This window comes from Trachemys scripta, chromosome 13, assembly GCF_013100865.1.
Source record: "Trachemys scripta elegans isolate TJP31775 chromosome 13, CAS_Tse_1.0, whole genome shotgun sequence".
Classification (NCBI taxonomy): Eukaryota; Metazoa; Chordata; order Testudines; family Emydidae; genus Trachemys; species Trachemys scripta.
Window position 1 is genome coordinate 21,588,874 of NC_048310.1, and position 22,434 is coordinate 21,611,307.

Here is a 22,434-nt window from a genome sequence, read left to right on the forward strand (position 1 = left end):
AGGAAGAACTGTTTCGATCACAGGCTAGTGCTTTGAGGGGGATCCATAACCATGTGCTGGGAAGGACTGATGCAAAATAGTGTGTTTCTTACAACATTATTGCATGAGCCCAGAACTCACGTCTTGCTTCTGATCACATCCTCTCTTCCTAACCTTTTTAAATACTTAATGTGTTTTTTAAACACGATGGAGACCAATTTAATCAAAACACTTCAGGTACTTGAAGATGTGTATCATGCAATTACACTATTTGTTTAAATATTAAGGCATATACTGTACAAATGAACTTTTAAACTAACTATTTGAATTTTTGAAATCAGCATCCTCTTTTTTTATTGTTGTTCTTTCAGAGAAGTGGAAGGTGAACTTGAAATAGTTTGGGAATCTACCTCCAAAGAGAACCGGAGAATGAAAGAATTCTTGCATAAATCTCTGGAGAAAAATAACATGTGGAGCACTGTCAGAGTTTATGAATCATATTTAGATGAAATCTCTCAGAAGGACTTTATTTCTGGATATGATTTTAGCTACTGTGATGTGAAACCATCATCACCCACAAAAAATCAAAGTAAACAGGAACCTCTGTGTTAAGGACAAAGGTGCCTCTACGTCTTGCACAGGAAAGGATGATCCCAAAGAAACAAAACAAGAAGAGCTCTACATCTGAATTAGACTCTCCTCAACCACAAAATATGTTCCAACAAAAAATCATTTATGCTCTTTGATACTGATATATACGTTAACTTGAATTGATAACAACAGCATAGTCTCACTCCGGTAGCGTTATATTTTTAGTATAGATTTTAATAATATTGTTGATGTCATTTGATAAAAGGCCATTGCTAATCCAGTAGAAATGTAGTATAGCACTAGTCATGACTCTAAAGCCGGCAGTACTTATCAAATTAAAGGGATAAATAATTGGAGAGCTTGGCATTCTAATTGCCAGACTCACAGAGCACATAAATCCTAGGGTTACTATTTCCTGTTCACTTGTTTTGTAGCAGAGACTCTCCTATACGGTAAATAATGCTTATGTTTTTATATGGTTTAATTGAAATGCTAGTAGTTTCATCTATAAACAATCCCATACAGTTGTTTAATTATCCAAAATGTGGAGATTTAATCAAACAAAATACACAGAAAACATCTGCAATGTCTAATCTTTATTTCACTGTTTGTAAAGCACTTTAATATCCTTAGATGCAAAGTGTTACTATTAGGATCGATTGTCTTACAAGATCTCTGCCTACTACCTGGAGAAAGAGAGAGGAAGTGCCAACTGCGTAGGGAATTTGGGGACAAGGCAGGGGCAAATTAGTGGCACCACATCCCCTGCTACCTCAGACATCCAAATGGGAGTTAGTACTGCTTGAATCCTTGACTGCTTATAAATAGCTATAGAGGGACCCAGCCAACAGCAGCACGTTTCCTGATGGAGTTGTGCTGCCAAGGGGATGGAAAGTCAGAAGAGGCATGGAGTCATCCCCAGGATCAGGCGGCTTTGCCCTCTGCAAATTCAACAGCATCTGAAACCACTTCCCCTTTAGGGGAAAATTTGCAGGGAACCCCTCAATTTTTTCCGCTCTAGCTAGACCCCTTCACAGAGTTCTTTGCAGCAGGGGGAAGTCTATCCCATTAGTATGATACATTTATTCTCATATTTCACAGCAATTGCACATTGTAGAAACCAAAGCTCAAAGTTGATATAAAAGTGAAGGGTTTTATTTCACAATTTATTCAAGTATGTTGGATCTTTCTGCAATTTTTTAGCTTGGTGCCTAATTTTATTACCCTAGCTAAAGAACTGACAACTGTTTGTGAATTGAAAACAAAAAGGTGAAAACAATACTTCTTAAATGTGTAAATCTACAACATATACAATCTCTTATTGCTTGTTGACAGGACCTAAGCAGCAAAAATAAAATTAGGGAAACAAAGGTCCCTTAAAATGAACATAAAAAAAGAAAATGTACTCCAATTGGTGTGGATCTGAGAGAGTTCACTTATTTACTAGAGTCTTCTACCTCACATTAAGGGCCTCACTTAGGAAAGCGAAGGAAGGAGTGCTTAAACAAGGGTTTTAAAAAAAAGAAAAGAAAAATGTACAAGCAGCAGAGTTTACATGCCAGAATAGAGATGAACCACGGACTCCATGAGCAAAGCCTCTAGTGATTTTACATGGAAGGTGCTCAGATACTAGTGAGAGTGGACACATGGAACACTATGGGTATGTCTACACTGCCAAAAAAACCTTAGGCAGCATGTCTGAGAGCCCTAGTCAAGTGACTTGGACTCATGCTATGGATCTAAAAATAGCAGTGTAGACACTGCCTCTTGGGCTGGAGCTCAGGCCTCTGAGACTCACTCTGCTTTGCCAGGTTTCAAAGCCTGAGCAGGAATGTCTACACTGCTATTTTTAGTCCCATAGTGTGACCCCGGTAAGCCCAACTCTGTTGACCTGGACCTAAGACTTGCTACTGCAGGGTTTTGGGTGTTTTGTTTTGTTTTGCAGGGTAGACAGTCTTGTAGCTCATACCCTAAGATAGGGTATGTGCTTTGTGTCCCGTTAAAGTCCATGAGAATTAAACACGTGGACAAGTGCTTTCCTGAATTGGGGTCTAAAGCATGTGCAAAATCACTAAATTGCAGCAGACTTGTTACCAGCCCAAATAGTTTTATCTTTACTATTACATTTTAGAGCTTTCAGTTACAAAGACAGAATTATTATCTCACTCCCTCTCCCCCAGACACCTAACTACAAACAGGATAATTTTTTAAAATTCTCATGTTTTTGGGCTCAATGGCTGTGACATAACAGTGAAATTACAAAATTACAAAAGCCTAAACCTAGTAAGATCAAGTAATACACCAGACGAGGATTGAGAGAATGAGCTAATAATATCTAATAATATCTAATATTTTCATTTAGACTTTCACTAGATCTTGTAACCCAACCACTCCTGTTTCTCTGAGGTCTTGCAGGTGGCTATGTTAATTTGAGAGGCAATACCCACAGTATCAATTCAGCTGTTATACAGAGAAGAACATTACAGACTATGTACATGCATAATTCTGCATCTAATATAGTAGACAAACTTCATCAGCATGCACAAATGGACAACTTAGACATGCACATACAGTAATTGTGCATACATATCAGACAGCTGCACACAATTTTTTTTTGCATAGCCTTGTACATCACAGGTTTTAAAAATCAGGCACTGTGCATCAGATTTTTAAAAATGGGCACCTGAATTTCCCATGCACAGCATGAGTGTTCAGGCAAAGAATAGTAATTAGGTACCCAAACTTTTCAGGTTTTAATTACCTGTTTGCACCTGGCTGGACATTTTAGGTTCCTTCTTTGGAAACCCTGCCCTTCTTGGCTTACATCTAAGGGTACGTCTTCACTACCTGCCGTATCGGTGGGTAGCAATCAATTTATCTGGGATCGATATATCGCGTCTCGTTAATAATATCGATCCCCGAACGCGCTCACCGTCGACTCCGGAACTCCACTAGAGCGTGCGGTGGTAGCGCAGTCGACGGGAGAGCCGCGGCTGTTGATCCTGCGCCGTGTGGACCCCAGGTAATTCGATCCAAGATATTTCAACTTCAGCTACGCTATTCGCGTAGCTGAAGTTGCATATCTTGGATCGATCCGCCCCCCAGCGTAGACCAGCCCTAACAGATCTGCGAGAACTACTCCAGTTATGACTGGTTAGAAACTAGGGGTAAGATTTTCAAAGTCACTCAGTGTTGGCCTAATTCTGGTGCTACTGAGGTCAAAGGTAAAACTCCCTCTGACACACTTCCACCTCCCTCCCTTTCCTTCTTTGCTGTGTCTCCTTTCCTCTGTATAGCTCTCATTTTAGACCTTTAAATTTAAATTTAAAACAAGTTTTATGTGCCTTTATGTTTCTTCACAATGTAACTTTATAGCTTATTGAACATATTCATAAATATACTTGCATGACCAAAGGCTGCACTATATGTAAAACATTTCTAATATGTAAAATTTAATAAAAAATATTCTTAAAGAGGTTCTCATCCTGTGAAATTCTCTCAGAAATAAAATTTGCATTGTATTAAGGGAACTTAGAAAACGTGATGGCATATTCCCATGTGGGACCAATCCTGCATTCTGTGCATATCAAAAACTCCCAAAGGCACGTGGGAATTATGCATGTAAAGGATTGGGCCCCTGATGGTTTTGATGAGTATGTTGAAATACATATTTTTAGCGCTAGAAAGTATATAACATGTGCAATTAAACTGCTGATTAGTTGAAGAGTTTATCTGAGTTTTAAAATCAAACCAGAGATGTTGAAAACCCTTGAGATTAGAGAAATTTCATGATGAAGAATAAGTAAAAGCATCTTGGCTAGAGGGCACAATATAATATGGAGTTAATACAAACAGAATTAATGATTAAAGGGATATTTCTGCTGTGAAATCTATGAGTTATGGAAGAAGCCAGTAATTTTTTTTTTTTTTTTTTTTTGCACAGCTTAGAGTTGATTTCCCTCTAAATTTCTCACCAGTGAAAAACAAGTATTAGATTCAATTTGTTTAGCTTTCATTTCAGAGTACTTTATATTTAAAGCCTGTTTATAGGTAGAAAAATAATGTAGTTTATTGTGAACTGTTGGTCTTAGGACTAGACAAAGAGTGCATTTTGCATTTTTATGCAGAAAGCTATTAATTTGAAAGCAAGTTATTTTAGTTCAAATCATTTTATTCTGAATATCATTTACATTCAGATGGTATACTAAAATACAGTAAAAAAGCCAAAATAAAAAATATCCAAGATCCTAATAAATAACAAAGGCTGTAACATACAGGTTAGAGTTGGCTATTAGGAAGTACAGCCAGTTAAAGTAAACAAATACCGCATCAAAAAGTCATAAATAATGTTGACTAAAACAAGTCCCTGACTGAATTAGCATGATAGTGATTCACACCAGAATTAATGCCCAAGTCCCAGTCAAAAGCCTGAAAGCCTGTCAAGATTTCCTTAACTTCTAGAGAAAGCAAATGAGCCACTGGAGACAAAAGCAAGTGGATAGATTCTGGATTTTTAGCTGCTAGTGAGTCCCCTCCAGCTCCAGAACACTAAACAGTCATGTAATTCCCAGCGGGTGCAGTAAGAGTATTTTATTGCATCTATCATTTCAGAATGACAGATTTAATTCATAACCAAAGACAAGACAGAGAAAAAGATCAGCACCAGGAACCCATTAATATGTTTTGTCTACAAAGTTAAGCCCTCCAAAAAGCAGGGTGTATTTTTAATTCAGAAGAATAAAATATGTTTTTTGCTTCCAGTAGTGAATTTAAAAACAAGCAAACAATATACTATTTGAATCAATATTGGCTGTGTGTATGAAGGTGAAAGGTTACCCAGTGAAAAAAGATTGCTGGCACTGGAGCAGCAACCTCTTTCCAAATAGAGTAAGGAAGAAAATAATATAAGGACATAGCAACTCACCATCGACATAAATAACCCTCCTCGGATTTGTGGCCAGAGCACCCTACATGAGATCTGATGGCATCACTTGGGTAGTAGATGGTATCAGTGCACCAAGTCAGGCTTAGACCTATGATATGCATTCTGTCCCGGGACTTTGAGGGTTGCCTGGGAGATGTGTTTGGTAATATTATTTAGATACCAATCAGGGGGCTACAGCTGTCCAGGGAAGACTAGGAGCGCCCCCTTTCCTTTACTGCCACAATCCCTGCAACTAAAGGAGCTGATCCAGAAGCTGAACAATAAATACTTTATGGCATCAGCCTAGTGGTTCAAACACTGAGACACTTCTGCATTGTGGCTCAATAATTTACTTGAACATGTTGTAAAATATTTTTTCAAATACCAACATAGAAAAGTGGTATTTTAGCAACATAAAACCCAGCCACATAAAGAAAAGGAATAACAAGAGAACTAAAAACCCAGACAGCCATCTGTATCAGTTAGTGTTAAAATATATTTCTAAGATTTTTCACTTCTGAAATCAGAGATCCGGATCTCATAGTGATGAAATAGTATGCTGTGCCATGTGGCGTTACAGATGACATTAAATAGGTGATAATTCTGTAGGAAATAATCAATATAAACCAGCTGGCCTTACCGTTTTACTAAGATATCCCCTAAACGCATACTTCAATTGAAACCCCGTATAAAGCTTACAGGGTATTTGTTTGAACATTACTATCCCATTTCTTCACCAGTTTTAATTTCACATTGAAAGAGCTTCTTGTTTAATCCTGTTTATTATGAATTTATAGGTGGTAAACATTATTAGTTTTCCCACAGCAATATGATATCAGGAGATTTATGTGGCTCTACTTACAGCTCAGACATACTCAGATCCACTTTACAGTTTATGGGTCAAATGCTCAAGCACTGGGGCAGTTTGAGGGGCATCACTTTTGCAGCTCCCTTATTGTCAAGCTGCAGGGTAGAGCTTGGCTGGAGTGCCTCTTTGCTCCAATTATCCCTGGATGCTCTATGTCCTGTTTTCCTCAGCTAGTACTCACCCCCTTACATTTATATAACATAATTTAAACCAAAGTAGGAAGCGGAGATTATTTACCTGTAACTGGAGGTTGTTTGAGATGAATGGTCCTTATTTGAGGTCCGCCATGTGTCAGAGTCAGAACCATTCTGTACAAGTGTCCGTTGATCTGCACATGTCCTTGTGTCCGCAGCTGAGGCTATAAGAGGCCATGCAGGCTGACACCGCTCCAGTATCTCTTTTACCATTAAGCAGTATAGTCCATTGCACAGGGGATGGAGGCAGGTACTGGAATCCGAATAGGGACCACACATCTCGAAGACCCTCCAGTTACAGGTAAGTAACCTCTTCTTCTTCAAGTTATGGTCCCTATATGGATTCCAAACATGGGTGAGTAGAAAGCATAGAGGTGGGTGTGAGGATTTGCAAGAAGTTATAGACTGCAAGACAGCGTGGCTGATGGCTGCATCCACTGCCACTGCTGGAGTGATGTTTTAGTGAGAGGTAAAGATGTGGACGGTGCTCCACGTGGCTGCTCAGCAAATGTCCTGCCACAGCATGTCCATGATGCAGTCCAATGTGATGGCGTGCATCCACGTAGAGTGAGCTGGGACTTCAAGAGATGGAAGTATATTGGAGAGAGTAGCATTCGTAAATGCAACACGAGATCTATTTGGAGATGCATTGCGAGCAGAGGGCTTGTTACTTGCAACGTTTGACAATGAAGAGCCTGGATGGAGTGTAGAAGGCACAAGTGTGTTGGAGGTAGAAGGCCAGTGCACGGCTGGCATCAAGAGAGTGCAATGTTCTGGCTCTGTGGGAGGTGTGGGGTTTGGGATAGAAGTCCCAGAGGTGGATGCACTGGTTGAGGTAGAACGCGGACACCACCTTAAGGACACTACCTTAAGGTGTAAGGAGACCTTGTACTTATGGAAGATGGGGGGGGGGAATCAGCCATCATGGCTGCCAATCTGTTAACATGCTGCACTGACAAGATGGCAACCAAGAAGATCACCGTTATTGAGAGGTGGGAGAGAGAGCACATCATGAGGGGTTTGAAGGGTGGCTTGGTCAGAGCAGAGAGAGCTACATTAAGGTCCCAAGAAGGGATCAGCTTGAGCACTAGTGGAAAGGTGTTGAGCAGACCTTTGAGGAAACAGTGGTCAGGTGAGTGAAGACAGAGCAGCCATCCACCGGAGGGAAGGAGGCACTGAGTGCCGCCAGGTGGACCTGTATGGAGTTGTGGGTGAGCCCAACAGTTTGAGTTGAAGAAGGTGGTCAAAGAGAATAGCAATGGATATGGAATCCAGCGGGTAATGGTGGCGGTGAGCCCAGGTGGTTTCCATTTTGCTTGATAACAGGCCCTGGTAGACAGTCTTCTGTTGTGCATGAGGACCTCATGCACCAGGATAGAGCATGCTCTGTTTACTTGCGAGCTGCATCCAAATACCAAGCCATGAGTGGAGTGGGGTGCTGGAGATGTACCTGTGCCTGGGTGAGGAAATCCAGATGTGCATGGAGGCAGAGAGGGGGATGAGCGGGGGAGACAAAGGTGATCTGTGAACCAATATTGGTGTGGCCAAAAAGGGGCTATCAGTATGACTGTTGCTCAGTCCCTGTGAATCTTGCACAGGACTTGGGGGAGCAGGGGAATGGGTGGCAAGGCATACCAAAAGTTGCCAGTCCAGGGGAGGAAAAGGACATTGCCCCAAGAGACTGCCTCCACAGTTCCCTCTGGAGCAATAAAGGGGGAGTTTATGGTTCTCATTGGTCATGAAGAGGTCCCAGTGAGGGGAGCCTCAACTGTGGAAAATGGAGTGCAGGGTGGGATTGTGCAGTTCCCACTCGTGGTCTTCGTAGAAGAACCTGTTGAGCATGTCCGTGAGGGAGTTGTGGGCATCCGGGAGATATGCAGCCTGTAGGATGACACTGTGCTTGATGCACCAGTTTCAGACATAGGCAGCTTCCACACAGAGGGAGGGAGACTTGGTACCACTTTGCTTGTTGATATAGACTACTGCAGATATATTATCGGATAGCAGTTGAATGTGATGGGATTGTATGAGGGGGAGGAATGCCAGACAGGCGAGACAAGTGGCTCTCAACTCCAAGATGTTGACACACATCCTAGCTTTTCGTGCTGTCCAAAGGCCCTGGGCTGTGTGACCATTCAGGTGGGCAGAGTCTATTTCCCAGGACTTGTTACAAGTAACCTTTGTTTCTTCTTTGAGTGTCCTCTGCTTATTCCCACTCATAGGTTTGCTAGATAAGCAATACCCCAGGACTGGATGGTGACACTCAGGGTCCTAACTAAATAAGAATTGCAGAACTGCTCTATCAAACAGGGCATCTAATTTCAATGCCAAACCAAATGAATAGTGTTTTGTAAAGGTATGATTGCAACTCCAAGTAGCAACCTTATATTCCTATATATATATTCCTGTATTTCAAGAACTGGAACATGTCTCAGATGTGCTATAAAGGAGCTATTGCTCTGGTTGAGTGTGACCTAACTCCAATAGGAGGAGAAACTGATGCTACCCTATATGCCTGTTCAATATGCTATTTCACACAAGAAGATAATGACTAAGCAGGACTGGCATGATCCTTATAGTTGTAAACATAAGAAATAAAAAGTTTAGCAGACTTGCAAAACTGTCCTGTCCCATTTAGGTAGTAATCGAAAGCTCTTTTAGCATCTAAAATATGTAGTTTATATTCTTTTATGACCATGAGATTTCAGAAAGAAAATTAACTGATTGTTATAAAACCCAGAAAACGTTTTAGGAAGGAATCTGGAGTGAGCTCTGAGGACAATGTTATCTTTATGAAAAACAGTGAATGGTGGATCTGCCATAAGAGCATGCAACTTGCTCAACCACCTTGCTAGTGTAATGGATATTATAAAAAGTGTTTAAATAGATAAATGACAAACAACAATCTGCTATGGGTTCAAAGGGAGAATTCATGAGGTGTGTCAAGATCAAATTAGAGTCCCATGATAAAACTGGGTCCTAATGTGGGTACACATTAACTAGACCTTTAATAAATGTCTTAACTGTGTCATGTACAAAGACAGATTTCCTATCTTAAGTACACGATAAGCTATTGCTACTAACTGTATTCTGAGAAAATATGTAATATGTAAACACAGTAGAACCTCAGAGTTACACACACCAGAATTACAAACTGACCAGTCAACCACACACCTCTTTTGGAACCGGAAGTATGGAAGCAGAGACCCCGCCCCAAAAAAAGGCAAATATAGTACAGTACTGTGTTAAACAAATTACTAAAAAAAAAGTAAAAGGAAAGTTTAAAAAGGATTTGACAAGGTAAGGAAACTATTTCTGTGCTTATTTTATTTAAAATAAGATGGTTAAAGCAGCATTTTTCTCCTGCATAGTCAAGTTTCAAAGCCGTATTAAGTCAATGTTCAGTTGTAAACTTTTGAAAGAGCAACCATAATGTTTTGTTCAGAGTTATGAACATTTCAGAGTACAAACAACCTCCATTTCCAAGGAGTTTGTAATTCTGAGGTTCTACTGTATTTCTAAAGACCTTAAATGTAATAAGTATTTAAAAATACATTGGACTGGTACTTGTACAGGATCTACACATTTGTCAGCTATGGAGTACACTAATCTATACCACTTAAATTCACAATTGAGGTGACTGCTTCCTAGAATTAACCTGAACCTGTTGCACCTGTACACTGCAAGATTTTTCAAGGTCCATTAGAGTTGCATTTGCCACACAGCTAGATATAGTGAGGATGAATCACCTGGACCATACATCCTCATGTCCTGTTATAATATGTTTGGCATCACAAGCAGAAGTTTGTAGATACTCCTGAAGAGTGAAGAAGATCTGAACACTGCTATTGCCTTGGTCACGTGAGAGCAATTGGAATTATCCTGGCCCATCATGTCTTATTTTTAACACCCTCTGGATGTGTGTGTGTGCGGGGGGGAATGTATAACAGGCCCATCCCCCTTTCAGAAGGAACACATCAGATATGGATGGCTTCTGCCTGCTCTCAAGCAGGAATGAGGATGGTTCTGAATTAAGCCTGAGATGGCACCCTCTATCCAGTCTTCAAAGCATCCAAAAATCATTGTCAGCTTACAGATCCTGGGTGTCAGCGAGAGCAGATCGACAGGATCAGGAAGCTTAACAACAGCCTCAGGAGAAACTTTGCTGTTTTCTGGACGAGATGATGGACAACACCATGAAGGTGTTGCCATCCTTTTGAAGAAGGGAGTGGAGCATTCCCTGCTTGAATGGAAATCCATCAGCAGCAGACTTATGAGGACCAGACTGAAAGGGAAACATCAACATCAACATCACCCTGATTCAGTGCTATGCTCCAACAAATGACAGTGATGAAGAAGTAAAGGACAAATTCCACCTTACACTACTGGCCGAGTTAGAGAGAGGACCAAGCCACGACCTATGCTCATGGGAGACCTGAATGCCAAGGTCGGTAAGGACAATACAAACAATGACAGAGCAATGGGAAGACATGGGTGTGGCACCATGAATGAAAACAGAGAAAGGCTTGTTGATTTCTGTAATATGAATGACCTGGTCATCGGCAGAACCCTATCTGAACATCGTGAAATTCGCAAGCTGACATGGCGTTCTTCAAATGGCAGAGGTAAGAACCAGATTGACCATATCATGATCAATGGCAAATGGCGACGCTCACTGACAGATATGAAAGTGAGAAGGGGTGCAGATGTTGGCAGTGACCACCACCTTGTGACAGCCTCCATCAAGCTAAAACTGAGCAGTGTGGGTCCACCAAACAAGGGACATAGATGTTATGATATTGACAAGCTAAAGTCCCTTGAAATACAGAAAGCCTTCGTTCTGCAGCTTAAGAACAGGTTTCAAGCACTTGCAGACCTTGATGAAGAGGAGAGGGATGCAGATGAGATCAACAAGAGGTGGGACAAAGTAACAGCAATTTATAAACACAGCAGTGAAGCCTGTCTAGGCTACAGGCAGAAGAGAAGGAAGGAGTGGATTACACTCAGTACATGGAATGCCATAGAAACCGGACGAGCTCTGAAGAAAAAAGTTTGACACACAAAATCCCAAAAGCTAAAGGACAAATACCACGAGCAGTATAGCAAGGCACACCGAGAGGTCAAACGCCTGGTGAGAGCAGACAATCGGCATTATATTGATAATCTGGCAACACAAGCAGAGGATGCAGCTGCTCGTAGTGAACAAGGAACCGTTTATAAAATGACACGGCTTATCAGTGGTAAACGGCTGACACCAACAAACACTCATCAGGAACAAACAAGGACACCTCCTAACAACCGAAAAAGAACAAGAAATGCGCTGGACAGAGCATTTCAAAGAATTGCTGAACAGGGAGCCACCTAAAGAGGAAGTAAACATCCAGGGGGCAGAAGATGATCTTGATATCAACACAGACACCCCAACTAAGGAAGAGCTCATTCAAGCCATCAAATCCTTAAAAAATGGGAAAGCTCCTGGCAAGGATAACTTGAATGCAGAATTATTCAAAGTAAATCCTAAATTAGCAGCATCTATCCTGGCCCCTCTATTTAAATCAGTCTGGGAAAGGGAAAAAGTGCCAGATGAGTGGACCAATCGGATTATAGTGAAGATAGCAAAGAAAGGAACTCTCAGTGATTGTAATAACTGGCATGGTATCCCACTTTTTATCTGTGCCAAGCAAAGTACTGTGTAAGATCACAGCCCAGCATATATCAGAGGCAATTGATAGTGTTCTCAGAAAAGAGCAAGCTGGTTTTCGGCAAGGGCGTGGATGCACAGACCAGATCTTCGCTCTACGAAACATAATAGAAAAGTGCTTAGAATGGCAATTTCAACTCTACATAAATTTCACAGACTTTGAGAAGACTTTTGATAGCATTCATAGGACCAGCCTATGACACGGCGGGCATATGGAATTTCTTTCCGTATAATCAATGTTATCAAAAGCTTCTATTTCAACTTTACATACAGTGAGCTGAGTTTTGAAGTCAAAACAGGAGTATGTTGGGGTGTGTCATGTCTGCAATCCTCTTCAACGTTGCCATCGACTGGGTAATGGCTGGCGTACAACAGAAGACATGCCAAGGGGCATTAAATGGACACTCTTCTCATCCCTTGAAGACCTGGACTTCGCAGATGATGTTGCTCTCTTATCACATACCCAACACCATATACAAGAAAAAAAACAAGTCAACTCAACGCATTCAGCCAGCAAATTGGACTGAAAATCAACCGCAATAAAACAGATATCATGACCTTTAATATTGCCTCACCATCACCAGTATGGATAGAGGATTATGTTCTCACCAATGTAGAAACATTCGTATACTTGGGCAGCACCATCAGCCAGGACATCAGAACAAGCCAGGACATCCAGAACAAAATCAATAAAGCCAAGAACACCTTCAGGAGCTTAAATACAGTCTGAAAATCATCAAAATACACCAAAACCAATCTTAAGATTTATCAGAGCTGCATACTTTCAACACTACTTTATAATGCAGAATGCTGGGGAATGAGAAAGTATGACACGTCCAAACTGTCTTCATAACATACAATCTGCCTCAGAAAAATCCTCCGCATCTTTTGGCCCAGAACAATCTCAAACCAAGATCTATTGACACAGTGTAGCAAAGAGGATCTGACCACCATCATTGCCAGGAGGTGCTGGAGATGAATTAGTCATGTGCTTTGGATGGAAACTGATTCCATCACCAGAGAAGCAACAAGATGAACACCTGAAGGCAAGCGAAAATGAGGTCACCCGAAAACAACATGGCAAAGAGTTGTGGAAGCCGAGCTGAAAAACCTGCCATATTACATATGTCCTTAGAAGAGAAAAGGAGTCTAAATCAACTGCTAACATAGTGCACAAGCCCTTAGTGTATGCAATTTAGAAGATACTTGCCGGTAACTGTTGCAAACTATACTAACTTCTGATAATATTTTGGAAAATGTGTATGCAATTTTCCCTTCCTGTTCAATGTTAAGAACAAATTTTCAAAACGCTTTAACTTAGCCTTCTAATTTTAACAAGGCGTTAAAATAGCTTGTGAGTAAAATGCTTAATTTCATGCTTAACTTTAAAGTGTATACATTTATTATATCTGCTACCATAGAGAGCAGCCATGCACAAAACAGAGAATTACCCTGTTAAACTCAAAGGATGTTGCATCTCCTCTGTCACATGGTTAAAAGTGGCTGCCAGGGTATTGCACAATGTTGTTGGTAACATGCCAAATGCTGAACCTACAATTTCCCCTATTTCTTCATTATCTCACCGTTTAATTTTTTTCCCCCTCCATATCCTGGTTTGGATCATACAGTGCTGATCATCTTAACATATTATTGTGGGCTGGGACAATTATACTGAGTTCTTGCATGAAGGACACTCACTGTAATTGGGGCAATAAAGCTTTTAAGTGACTACCTCTGTATAAATACTATAAATAATTTTTATTCTGAAAAGCCTGGTTTGCCACATGCCAAAATCATTGTTGTTGCATATTTTTTAACAACTCCCTATTCCTCAGCACAAGATTATCCTGTTGAGCAGACATCTATGCTGTTTCTCTGTAATTGTTCAGGAGTTTCTTGAAGAAGAGAAAAATATCCTTCATATTTGTTTTTATTTTTTACCTTTTCTGTGAAGGAAGCTTTGCCAATACACGGTTAAGAGAGGCAGAGCATGGACAGGAAGGAGTCATAAAAGGTGCTTAAAATGTATATACACTATTACTAACATGAAAGCAGTGGTTAAAGTTTTAAACAGAGAAAACTAAGGGTCAGATGACCAAGAGGGAGAAGTTGGATAGAGAGAATGGGATCCCTTACCATCAGAAAGAATGAACAAGATCGTTGCCTACACAGAAGAGTTTGTTTCTGTGCTACAGGCAGAGTGAAACTCAGGACGAAAATAATCAGAGATGTTGTTTATGATGTGAATCATTTTCTCAAGTACTTTGATACCTAGACTCATAAAATTCATTATGACCTTTAGCTTGTGCTGTAAAATTCCAGCTATGTGTACCAAGATGACACAAGGTAGCAATTTCACTTCAAACAGAGTTTGAGACTTAAATTTAATTAAAAGACAAAGCTTGACTTGTTGTTCCAAGGGTCCCTCATTCTTTGCTAGCCGCAGCAAGTTAAGCAAGGCATCACATGTATTAACTATGCAAATATGAACCATGTTCTTTTTTATTATTTGTATTACTGTAGTGCATATGAGTCCTAGTCATGAACCTGGATCCCACTGGGCTAGGTACTGTGCAAACACAGAGAACAGTAGATATTTTCAATTTGTGTTGAAAAATAGACATAGAATAAAAAAGAGACTCAAAACTAATGCCAGTACTGTACTGACAAAGCTGCCAAGGTGAAAATGGTTTTGTAGCCATGAAAAGATAACTCAGTTGTTCATAGTCATAGTATAAAGAAAAATATCTGATAATTTTTAACTACTTTTCATGAACACTGAAGCAGGGATGATCAGCAGTTTAGCATGTGCAAAGTTAAGTTACTAACTCAAAATGTAGATAATTCTCTTGGATGAAAAAAGTACAGTAGACTTTCATTTTCATAATCCATTATTGCACCATCTACAATTTCCAGTGGTTTATAATGCATCCATAAACCTCTAGCTTGAAATTTAAGAAGCGAAGGTTACTGACCCTGTGCAGTAACTGTGGGTGCTCCACTACTCCGGAGTTCTATCTATGGACTCAGGGGTGGAGAAGGAACTGAGGGAGTCTGGCTGCGCGGTGCTAAACAGGCACTAACAAGGGTGCGAAACAGGGAGAGCGCATGTGCGACCCAGATGAGCACTGCTGCTAAAATTCTCCTATCAAAGGCACAGGGACACTCCTCAAAGAATAATGGGTGTTTCCAGGCTGCCTTATAAGTTAAAGTAAAAAAACCTGCCTCCTTGATTTCAGCTTTCTCAATTGCACTCTTTCCCCCACTATTCCTTCATGGTATACTTGTGGTGTGAGACAGTTTGAGAGGTTTGAAAGTTGTTCAAACGGCAATTTGCTCTTTCCTTTTCCCCACTTTGGAGCAAGCAGAACATTGTAAGTTTCCAACACTGATCACTACTTTTTCGTTAGCCAGAAAGACAGAGACTCATAAGAATTTTCCACCATAAAAAATTAATGCCATTAGATCTGCAAAGCTCCATCCAGAGTGCTCAGGGCTCTTCCACTGGGATTATAGTTAGATAGGCACAACTCTTCCATTTAGAAAAGATCTAAGTGCTCATGATCCTATAGATCTAACAGCATTAATTTAATATGGTATAAATTTAATAAATTTAAAAGTCTAACAGAGCAGGAACATGTTTGAAAGTTGCTTCACTTTCAAAAAGATGGATGTCAAGAAGTGAATGTCTCAGATTTTCTTTAGCTTAAATTTAATTTTCTTTCTGCAACAAGCTAACTTCAGCAGAGCCTATCTCCTGTTGTATATTTTCAGTCTATTCACAAGCAATCCCATGATAATTTCTCATTGCATTCTTTAAACCGTCTTACATTAAATATGACAACTTCTGTTGTTGGTAAACTTGAGATTAATTGACCTCAAAAAGTAAATATTAGATGCGTCAGGCAATATTTGACAGAACAGATATGGTTCATTAAAATGAGTTGTTCTCGGACTTTGTTTTATGTATATTCTGAATTTCAACCAAAGTATTTAGAAAATCCTCCATTATAGCCATGCATTTCAGAAGATTTTATTTTTACTCCTGGGGGAATTCTGCTACTGTGCTTGCAAATAATTAATTATTTTAATTTTTTGTGCAGAAAAAAGCTTCTGCCGAAATGTTGCTACAGTTCCCCCTTTTGCCCACCAGAGGGTGCTATGGCTCAAGAACAGCAGCAACTCCCTGCAGAAAATAACTTCTGCAGTTCTGCCTTTTGCCCACCAGAGGGCATTGTGGTGACAGAACACAGCAGCAGCTCCCAGCCGGCTAGGGACAAGAAAGAAACCGTCTTCTTTGCAGCGCCGGTCAGGCCAGGTCAGGAGACAGACAGTGTGCGTCCCGGAGGGGGGGGGGCAGACAGTGGATCAGAAGGGCTAGTGGGGGAAGATAGACTGGGGCAGGGGCTGAATAGGAGTGGAGGCACAGGGCCACAGGCGGGAGGGAGGTGCAGGGCCACATGGTGATGAGGGAGGAAGTGCAGAGCTACATAGGGACAGAGCGTGGCTGAGTGGGGGCACAAAGATACATGGGGACAGGGGACAGGGACACACGGGGACAGTGAGTGGATGAGTGGGGGCAAAGATACACATGAGGCAGGGGGAAGGGGCACAGAGACATGGGGACAGGGGTGCAGGGACACAGGAACAGGAGGGGCATCTGAAGAAGTGGTTTTTTACCCACGAAAATGTATGCCCAAATAAATCTTAGTCTTTAAGGTGTCATCGGACTCCTTGTTGTTTTTGTGGATACAGACTAACACGGCTATCCCTCTGATAAGGGACAGGAGATGGCTGAGTAGGAACACAGAGACACATGGGGACAGGGGGAGCAGGTACAGGGACACATGGGGACAGGGCAGTGGCTGGGTAGGGCACAGAGACACATGGAGGAAGCTCCTTAACAATTCCTCCCTGCCCTGCCCCTAAAAACCTATTCCATACTTTTCCCACCCATACCAAACAACTGTCCAAGTTCACACCCAGGCTCCTTCCCAGCAATTTACTTCCCTCTCCCTCAGCTTGTCCGTTACCCCTGACTCCCCCAAGCCTTTTCACTGCTTCTGAGGGGTGCGTGAAATATGGTTCTGTATTATAGTTTAAATGAATTATTACTCATTTAATAATTGCGGAGTTCTGTATTAATATGCCTAGTAAGGAATCTATTTGTCAAAAAACATTTCCTAAATCTTTTTTGTTGTCTGTATTGTTACAGACATACTTGCTGACAGGTATTTTGCAATAAATGACCAAAAATAATTGAAATTGGTGTGATTATATTGTGTTATTTTGACAAATAAAGTATGCAGAATTTTAAAATATTGTGCACAGAATTTTTAATCATTTGTTGCAGAACTTTTAGTTTCAAAATATACTCATGGGGGGAAAAATTAACAAGGACAAATAGTTTGAATGCCAGGAAAAATGTTATTTTACTTCCTATGAGATAATTATCACAGAACTCATGGCAGTCACTTAGAATGCACATATGTGACTGGATGAGCTGATTAGTAAACTTTGTTCCAGGGCTCAGGATTGTGGACCTTGAGAAAGATAAATGATAAAAAACGTAATGATTCATGGCTGTTTTCAGTCAGTCATGAGATTTCTCATATCTCCACTACTACTAATTTACAGGCTATATTGTGAGATGGGTTGAGCTCCCCATTTCCTTCACTGGGTGTTTCAGGTGCACAGCACCTCTCTCAGTTGGGCCCTATATTTATTTTTCATAACACAGCAGGTAGTCTCCAAGGTAGTTAATTTCTGAGCTCTTTAGCTATAGTTTCTGGACTATAATAGGGCACTGTTTATATTATTTCTGAGTGCCATAATTTCCTGTAATATAACCAGACAGGCTAAGTAAATATTACTGTAAATTGCGGATCCAATCCATAGGTATAATTCAGAATTCTGAATCTTGACACATCATAATATCACATAGCCCTGCAATCACCTATCTGCAGTCACTGGGGGAAAGAATGTAACTGAGCAAGCTGAAATCATCAAGGAGGCAATTTTTTTTAAACTTAATCTTAGAAGGCAGGCTTGAAACACCATAATCTAATGTGCCTTATTACATGTGTCCTCAGAAAAGTTGATGATTCCAATTTCCAACAGTGCACAAACCAGTACAATAGTAGCAAGGTGTTGCATACTATACAGTAGAGCAGAAAAGGAGGTTACTTACCTGTGGGTGCTCCCACCATATGATCTATGCATGCCATGCGCTCTGGACTGGAGATTCCTGAGCAGTTCCTTCTCAATTTCAAAGCCAGAGACTCCACAGCAGACGGAGGACCAGATGTAGAGTACCTATAAGTACAAAACATCTCAAAGAATTCAAGTTACTGTACAGGTAAACAACCTCTCATCCTTTGAATATATGTCCCTATGGGTGCTCCATTGTAGGAGACTCCCAAGCAGTAACTGGTGCATGCGGAGGAGGAAGATCCAAGACAGTTCAGAGGACTTCATCACCAAACACTGTATCAGTTCTACAAGCAGATAAGATAGCATAATGCTTGGCAAACATGGACAGAGGACAAAATTGCAGACTTGCAGATTTCTACTATGGGAACATATTTCAAGAGAGCTACAGATGTGATTGAGCCTTAGTGCAGTGTGCTGTTCCGCTGTGAGGGTGCTCTATTCCAGAAGTGTCATAGTACATTAAAATGCAACCCAAGACCCACTCCAACAGTCTTTTTGTGGAAATGGGCTGTCACTTCATCCTCTCTGAAAAAAATACAAATAGGCAAGGTCTTAGTACTGTCAAGGTAGAATATGAGATCTCTCCTGACACCTAGTGTATGTAGGCTGGTTTCCTCCCCAGAGACACAAGGCTTTGGATATAACACTGGTGGATCGATTTCCTGATTAATATGGTATTCTGAAGAGACCTTAGGGAGGAAGCAAGGATGGGGACACAGTGTAGTTTTCTCTCTGTAGAATGTAGTGAATGGTCAGTCTGCCATGAGAACACTTAGTTCTCCCATCCATCTAGCCAAAGTGATGGACATAAGGAATGAAGTCTTCAGGGAGAGGTGGAGGAGAGCGCATGTAGCTATCAATTCAAAGGAGGGCTTTCCTTAGAGCATTAAGAACCAAATTTAGATTCCATTGGGGGGCCAGATTCCACACAGGAGGAAACAAGTTGTGTAAGCCCTTAAAGAATCTGGTTGTAATAGGATGGGCAAAATCTGAGAAGCACTCAGTGAGTGAGTAGAAGGCCAAACGTACTCTGACTGAGCTCATTGACAGACCCTGTGTCTTCAAATCCTACAGGTATTCTAGGCCCTTACAGAGCAGAGCATCTGATGCTTGAGAAGAGTGAAGAGAACACCAGGAATGGAGGTGTTTACAGTTTTGAAAGGAAGTTTTGCAAGTAGTAGGTTTCCTGCTAGACAGAAGAAACGACTAGACACTATCCAAACAGGTTAGTTCCATGTTTGAGAACCATTTAAGAACCATGCTGTCAGGTTCAAGGATGAGGGGTTGGGATGGATCAGGGTCCCTAAGTTCTGTGATAGGAGATCCCTCCTGATGGGAAGGCAGATAGACGTTGCCACAGAGAGGTGAAGGAGATTTGAGTAACCACACTTGTCTTGGCCAGGACAATGTTATGAGGATAACCCTTACTCTTTTCTGTTGCAGTTGAACAAGGTCTTGAAAATCAGAGATAGAGGCAGGTAAGCATATAGCAAGTATATGATCATGGTGTTATTAGGAAATCTCTCGAGGAGTCGTGTCTATAAGGAGCAGAAAAGGCAAGTTTTCATGTTGATTGGGGTACCAAAGAGGTCTGCTGAGACCTCAGGCTTGGCAGATGCTGTGAAAGACAAAGTCATAGAGCTCCTATTCATGAATCATAGAATATCAGGGTTGGAAGTGACCTCAGGAGGTCATCTAGTCCAACCCCTTGCTCAAAGCAGGGCCAATCCCCACATAGATTTTTGCCCCACATCCCTAAATGGCCCCCTCAAGGATTGAACTCACAACCCTGGGTTTAGCAGTCCAATGCTCAAACCACTGAGCTATCCCTCCCCCTGGTTCTGATGGAAGTTCCTGCTCAGAGAGTCTGCAGTTGTGTGGCCTGGTAGATAGACCACTGAGATTGGTTAGAAGTAACGGAAGAGGAGAAGGACCTAGGGGTCCTTGTAGACCGCAGGATGACTATGAGTCGACAATGTGATGTGGTGGTGAAAAAAGCCAATGCGGTCTTGGGATGCATTAGGCGAGGTATATCTAGTAGGGATAAGGAGGTCCTGCTTCCGTTGTATAAGGCGCTGGTGAGACCTCATTTGGAGTACTGTGTGCAGTTCTGGTCTCCCATGTTTAAAAAAGATGAACTCAAACTGGAACGGGTGCAGAGAAGGGCGACTAGGATGATCAGAGGAATGGAAAACCTGTCGTATGAAAGGAGACTAGAGGAGCTTGGGTTTTTTAGTCTGACAAAGCGAAGGCTGAGGGGGGATATGATTGCTATCTTTAAATATATCAGAGGGATAAATACAAGGGAGGGAGAGGAATTATTCCAGCTTAGTACTAATGTGGACACGAGAACGAATGGATATAAACTGGCCGTGGGGAAGTTCAGGCTTGAAATTAGATGAAGGTTTCTGACTGTCAGAGGGGTGAAATATTGGAACGGCCTTCCGAGGGAAACGGTGGGGGCGACGGACCTGTCTGGTTTTAAGATTAAGTTACATAAGTTTATGGAGGGAATGGTTTAATGGTAAAACATAGTAGCCAAGGAAAACCAAGCAATGGTATGTAAATAGTATAATGGCTAACAGGGGTCAGGCTAGAGACTCTTGCCTACATGCTCGGGATCTTACTGATCGCCATATTTGGGGTCGGGAAGGAATTTTCCTCCAGGGTAGATTGGCTGAGCCTCTGGAGGTTTTTCGCCTTCCTCCTCAGCATGGGGCAGGGATCACTAGCAGGAGGGTCTCTGCCGATTGAAGTCACTAAAACACAGGATTGGGGACTTCAACAGCAGAGTCCAGGGAAGGGGTAGGGACGGTTTTGTGGCTTGCAGCATGCAGGGGGTCAGACCAGATGATCATAATGGTCCCTTCTGACCTTAAAGTCTATGAGATTTCTATCTGATAGGAAATGCACCAGTTCCACAGTTTCAGCAATTCCGTGAATAAGGATTGGGATCTTACTAAGCCCTGCTGGTTGATATAACACATAGCTGCCCTGTTGTCCAGTATTACCCTGACAGAGTGACCCTGTATGGTGTGAAAGAAGTGCTAATAAGCATATTGAACCACTCTTAGCTCTAGGATGTTGATGTGGAGTGTGGTGTCTTGTGAGGATCACCTGTCCTGGGCTGTGGTTCCTCCCCAAAAGTGAGGCATCTGTTGTAAGGTCTTTGAGGGTGGGAGATGTGAAAATGGGGTTCCCAGGAAGTGCTTCAGTGGGTCCTTGGATCACCGGAGAGTCTCCAGAATTTTCAGGCGGTACCATGATGAGTTTGGAGAGACTGCCTGTTTGGGGTGTACACATACCTTACAACATCTGAAGGTGCATGTCTTGCATAAAGCATGACAAACGTGAAGGCTGACATACAGCCCAAGAACTGTAGGTAGGTCCTTGCAGTTATTTGCGGGCTGTGCTGTATTGCTAAGATTAAACTGGACATAATAGAGAATCTCTCCTTAGGCAGGTAGGCTCTTGTAGTAAGGGTCTGGAGTAGCTTTGATGAAGTCTATCCTTTGGATTGGGGTCAGTGTAGACTTCATCAGATTGATATGGAGACCCAGGGACTGAAATAAAGCTAGCACCCTGGACGTTGCCGACTTACCCTCTAGAGCTGACCAACCCCTGATGAGCCAGTAGTCCAATACCACAATATCTCAGTGACATAGGTGTGCTTCTAACACTGACAGGACAATCTTTGTAAAGACCATCCGGGCTGTGCAGATCCCCAAGAGGAGAACACTCAGTTTTGGTAATGATCTGAGCCTATTACAAAATGTAGGAAATGCCTGTGGGATGGGTGGATGGTTACATGAAAGTATGCATCCTGTAGGCTGAAGGTGATGAACCAGTTTCCTAGATCTAGGGATGTAACCATGGTGGCTAGCATGATCTGAAATGCTTTGAAAGGAGATAGGTGGGCAAGTTTCTGAGACAGAGGATTGCTCTCCCTCCTCTGTCTCTTTTG

The 22,434-nt window shown here is 41.6% G+C and overlaps 1 protein-coding gene and 1 long non-coding RNA gene across 3 annotated transcripts in view; one reads left to right on the top strand and one right to left on the bottom strand.

Annotated features, from left to right (window-relative positions):
* The window catches only part of CEP89 (centrosomal protein 89), a 116,292-nt gene extending 114,326 nt beyond the window's left edge, over positions 1–1,966 (top strand). For both annotated transcript variants that reach the window (XM_034788850.1, XM_034788852.1), the window contains one exon: positions 351–1,966. In XM_034788850.1, the coding sequence (XP_034644741.1) occupies positions 351–591 (241 nt within the window). In that variant the 3' untranslated portion in view covers positions 592–1,966. The remainder of the gene's footprint in view (positions 1–350) is intronic.
* Positions 1–22,434, bottom strand: part of LOC117886804 — a 36,869-nt gene that overhangs the window by 11,427 nt on the left and 3,008 nt on the right. Inside the window, exon 3 of the long non-coding RNA XR_004648056.1 lies at positions 18,448–18,572. This is a non-coding gene — a long non-coding RNA (uncharacterized LOC117886804). The remainder of the gene's footprint in view (positions 1–18,447; positions 18,573–22,434) is intronic.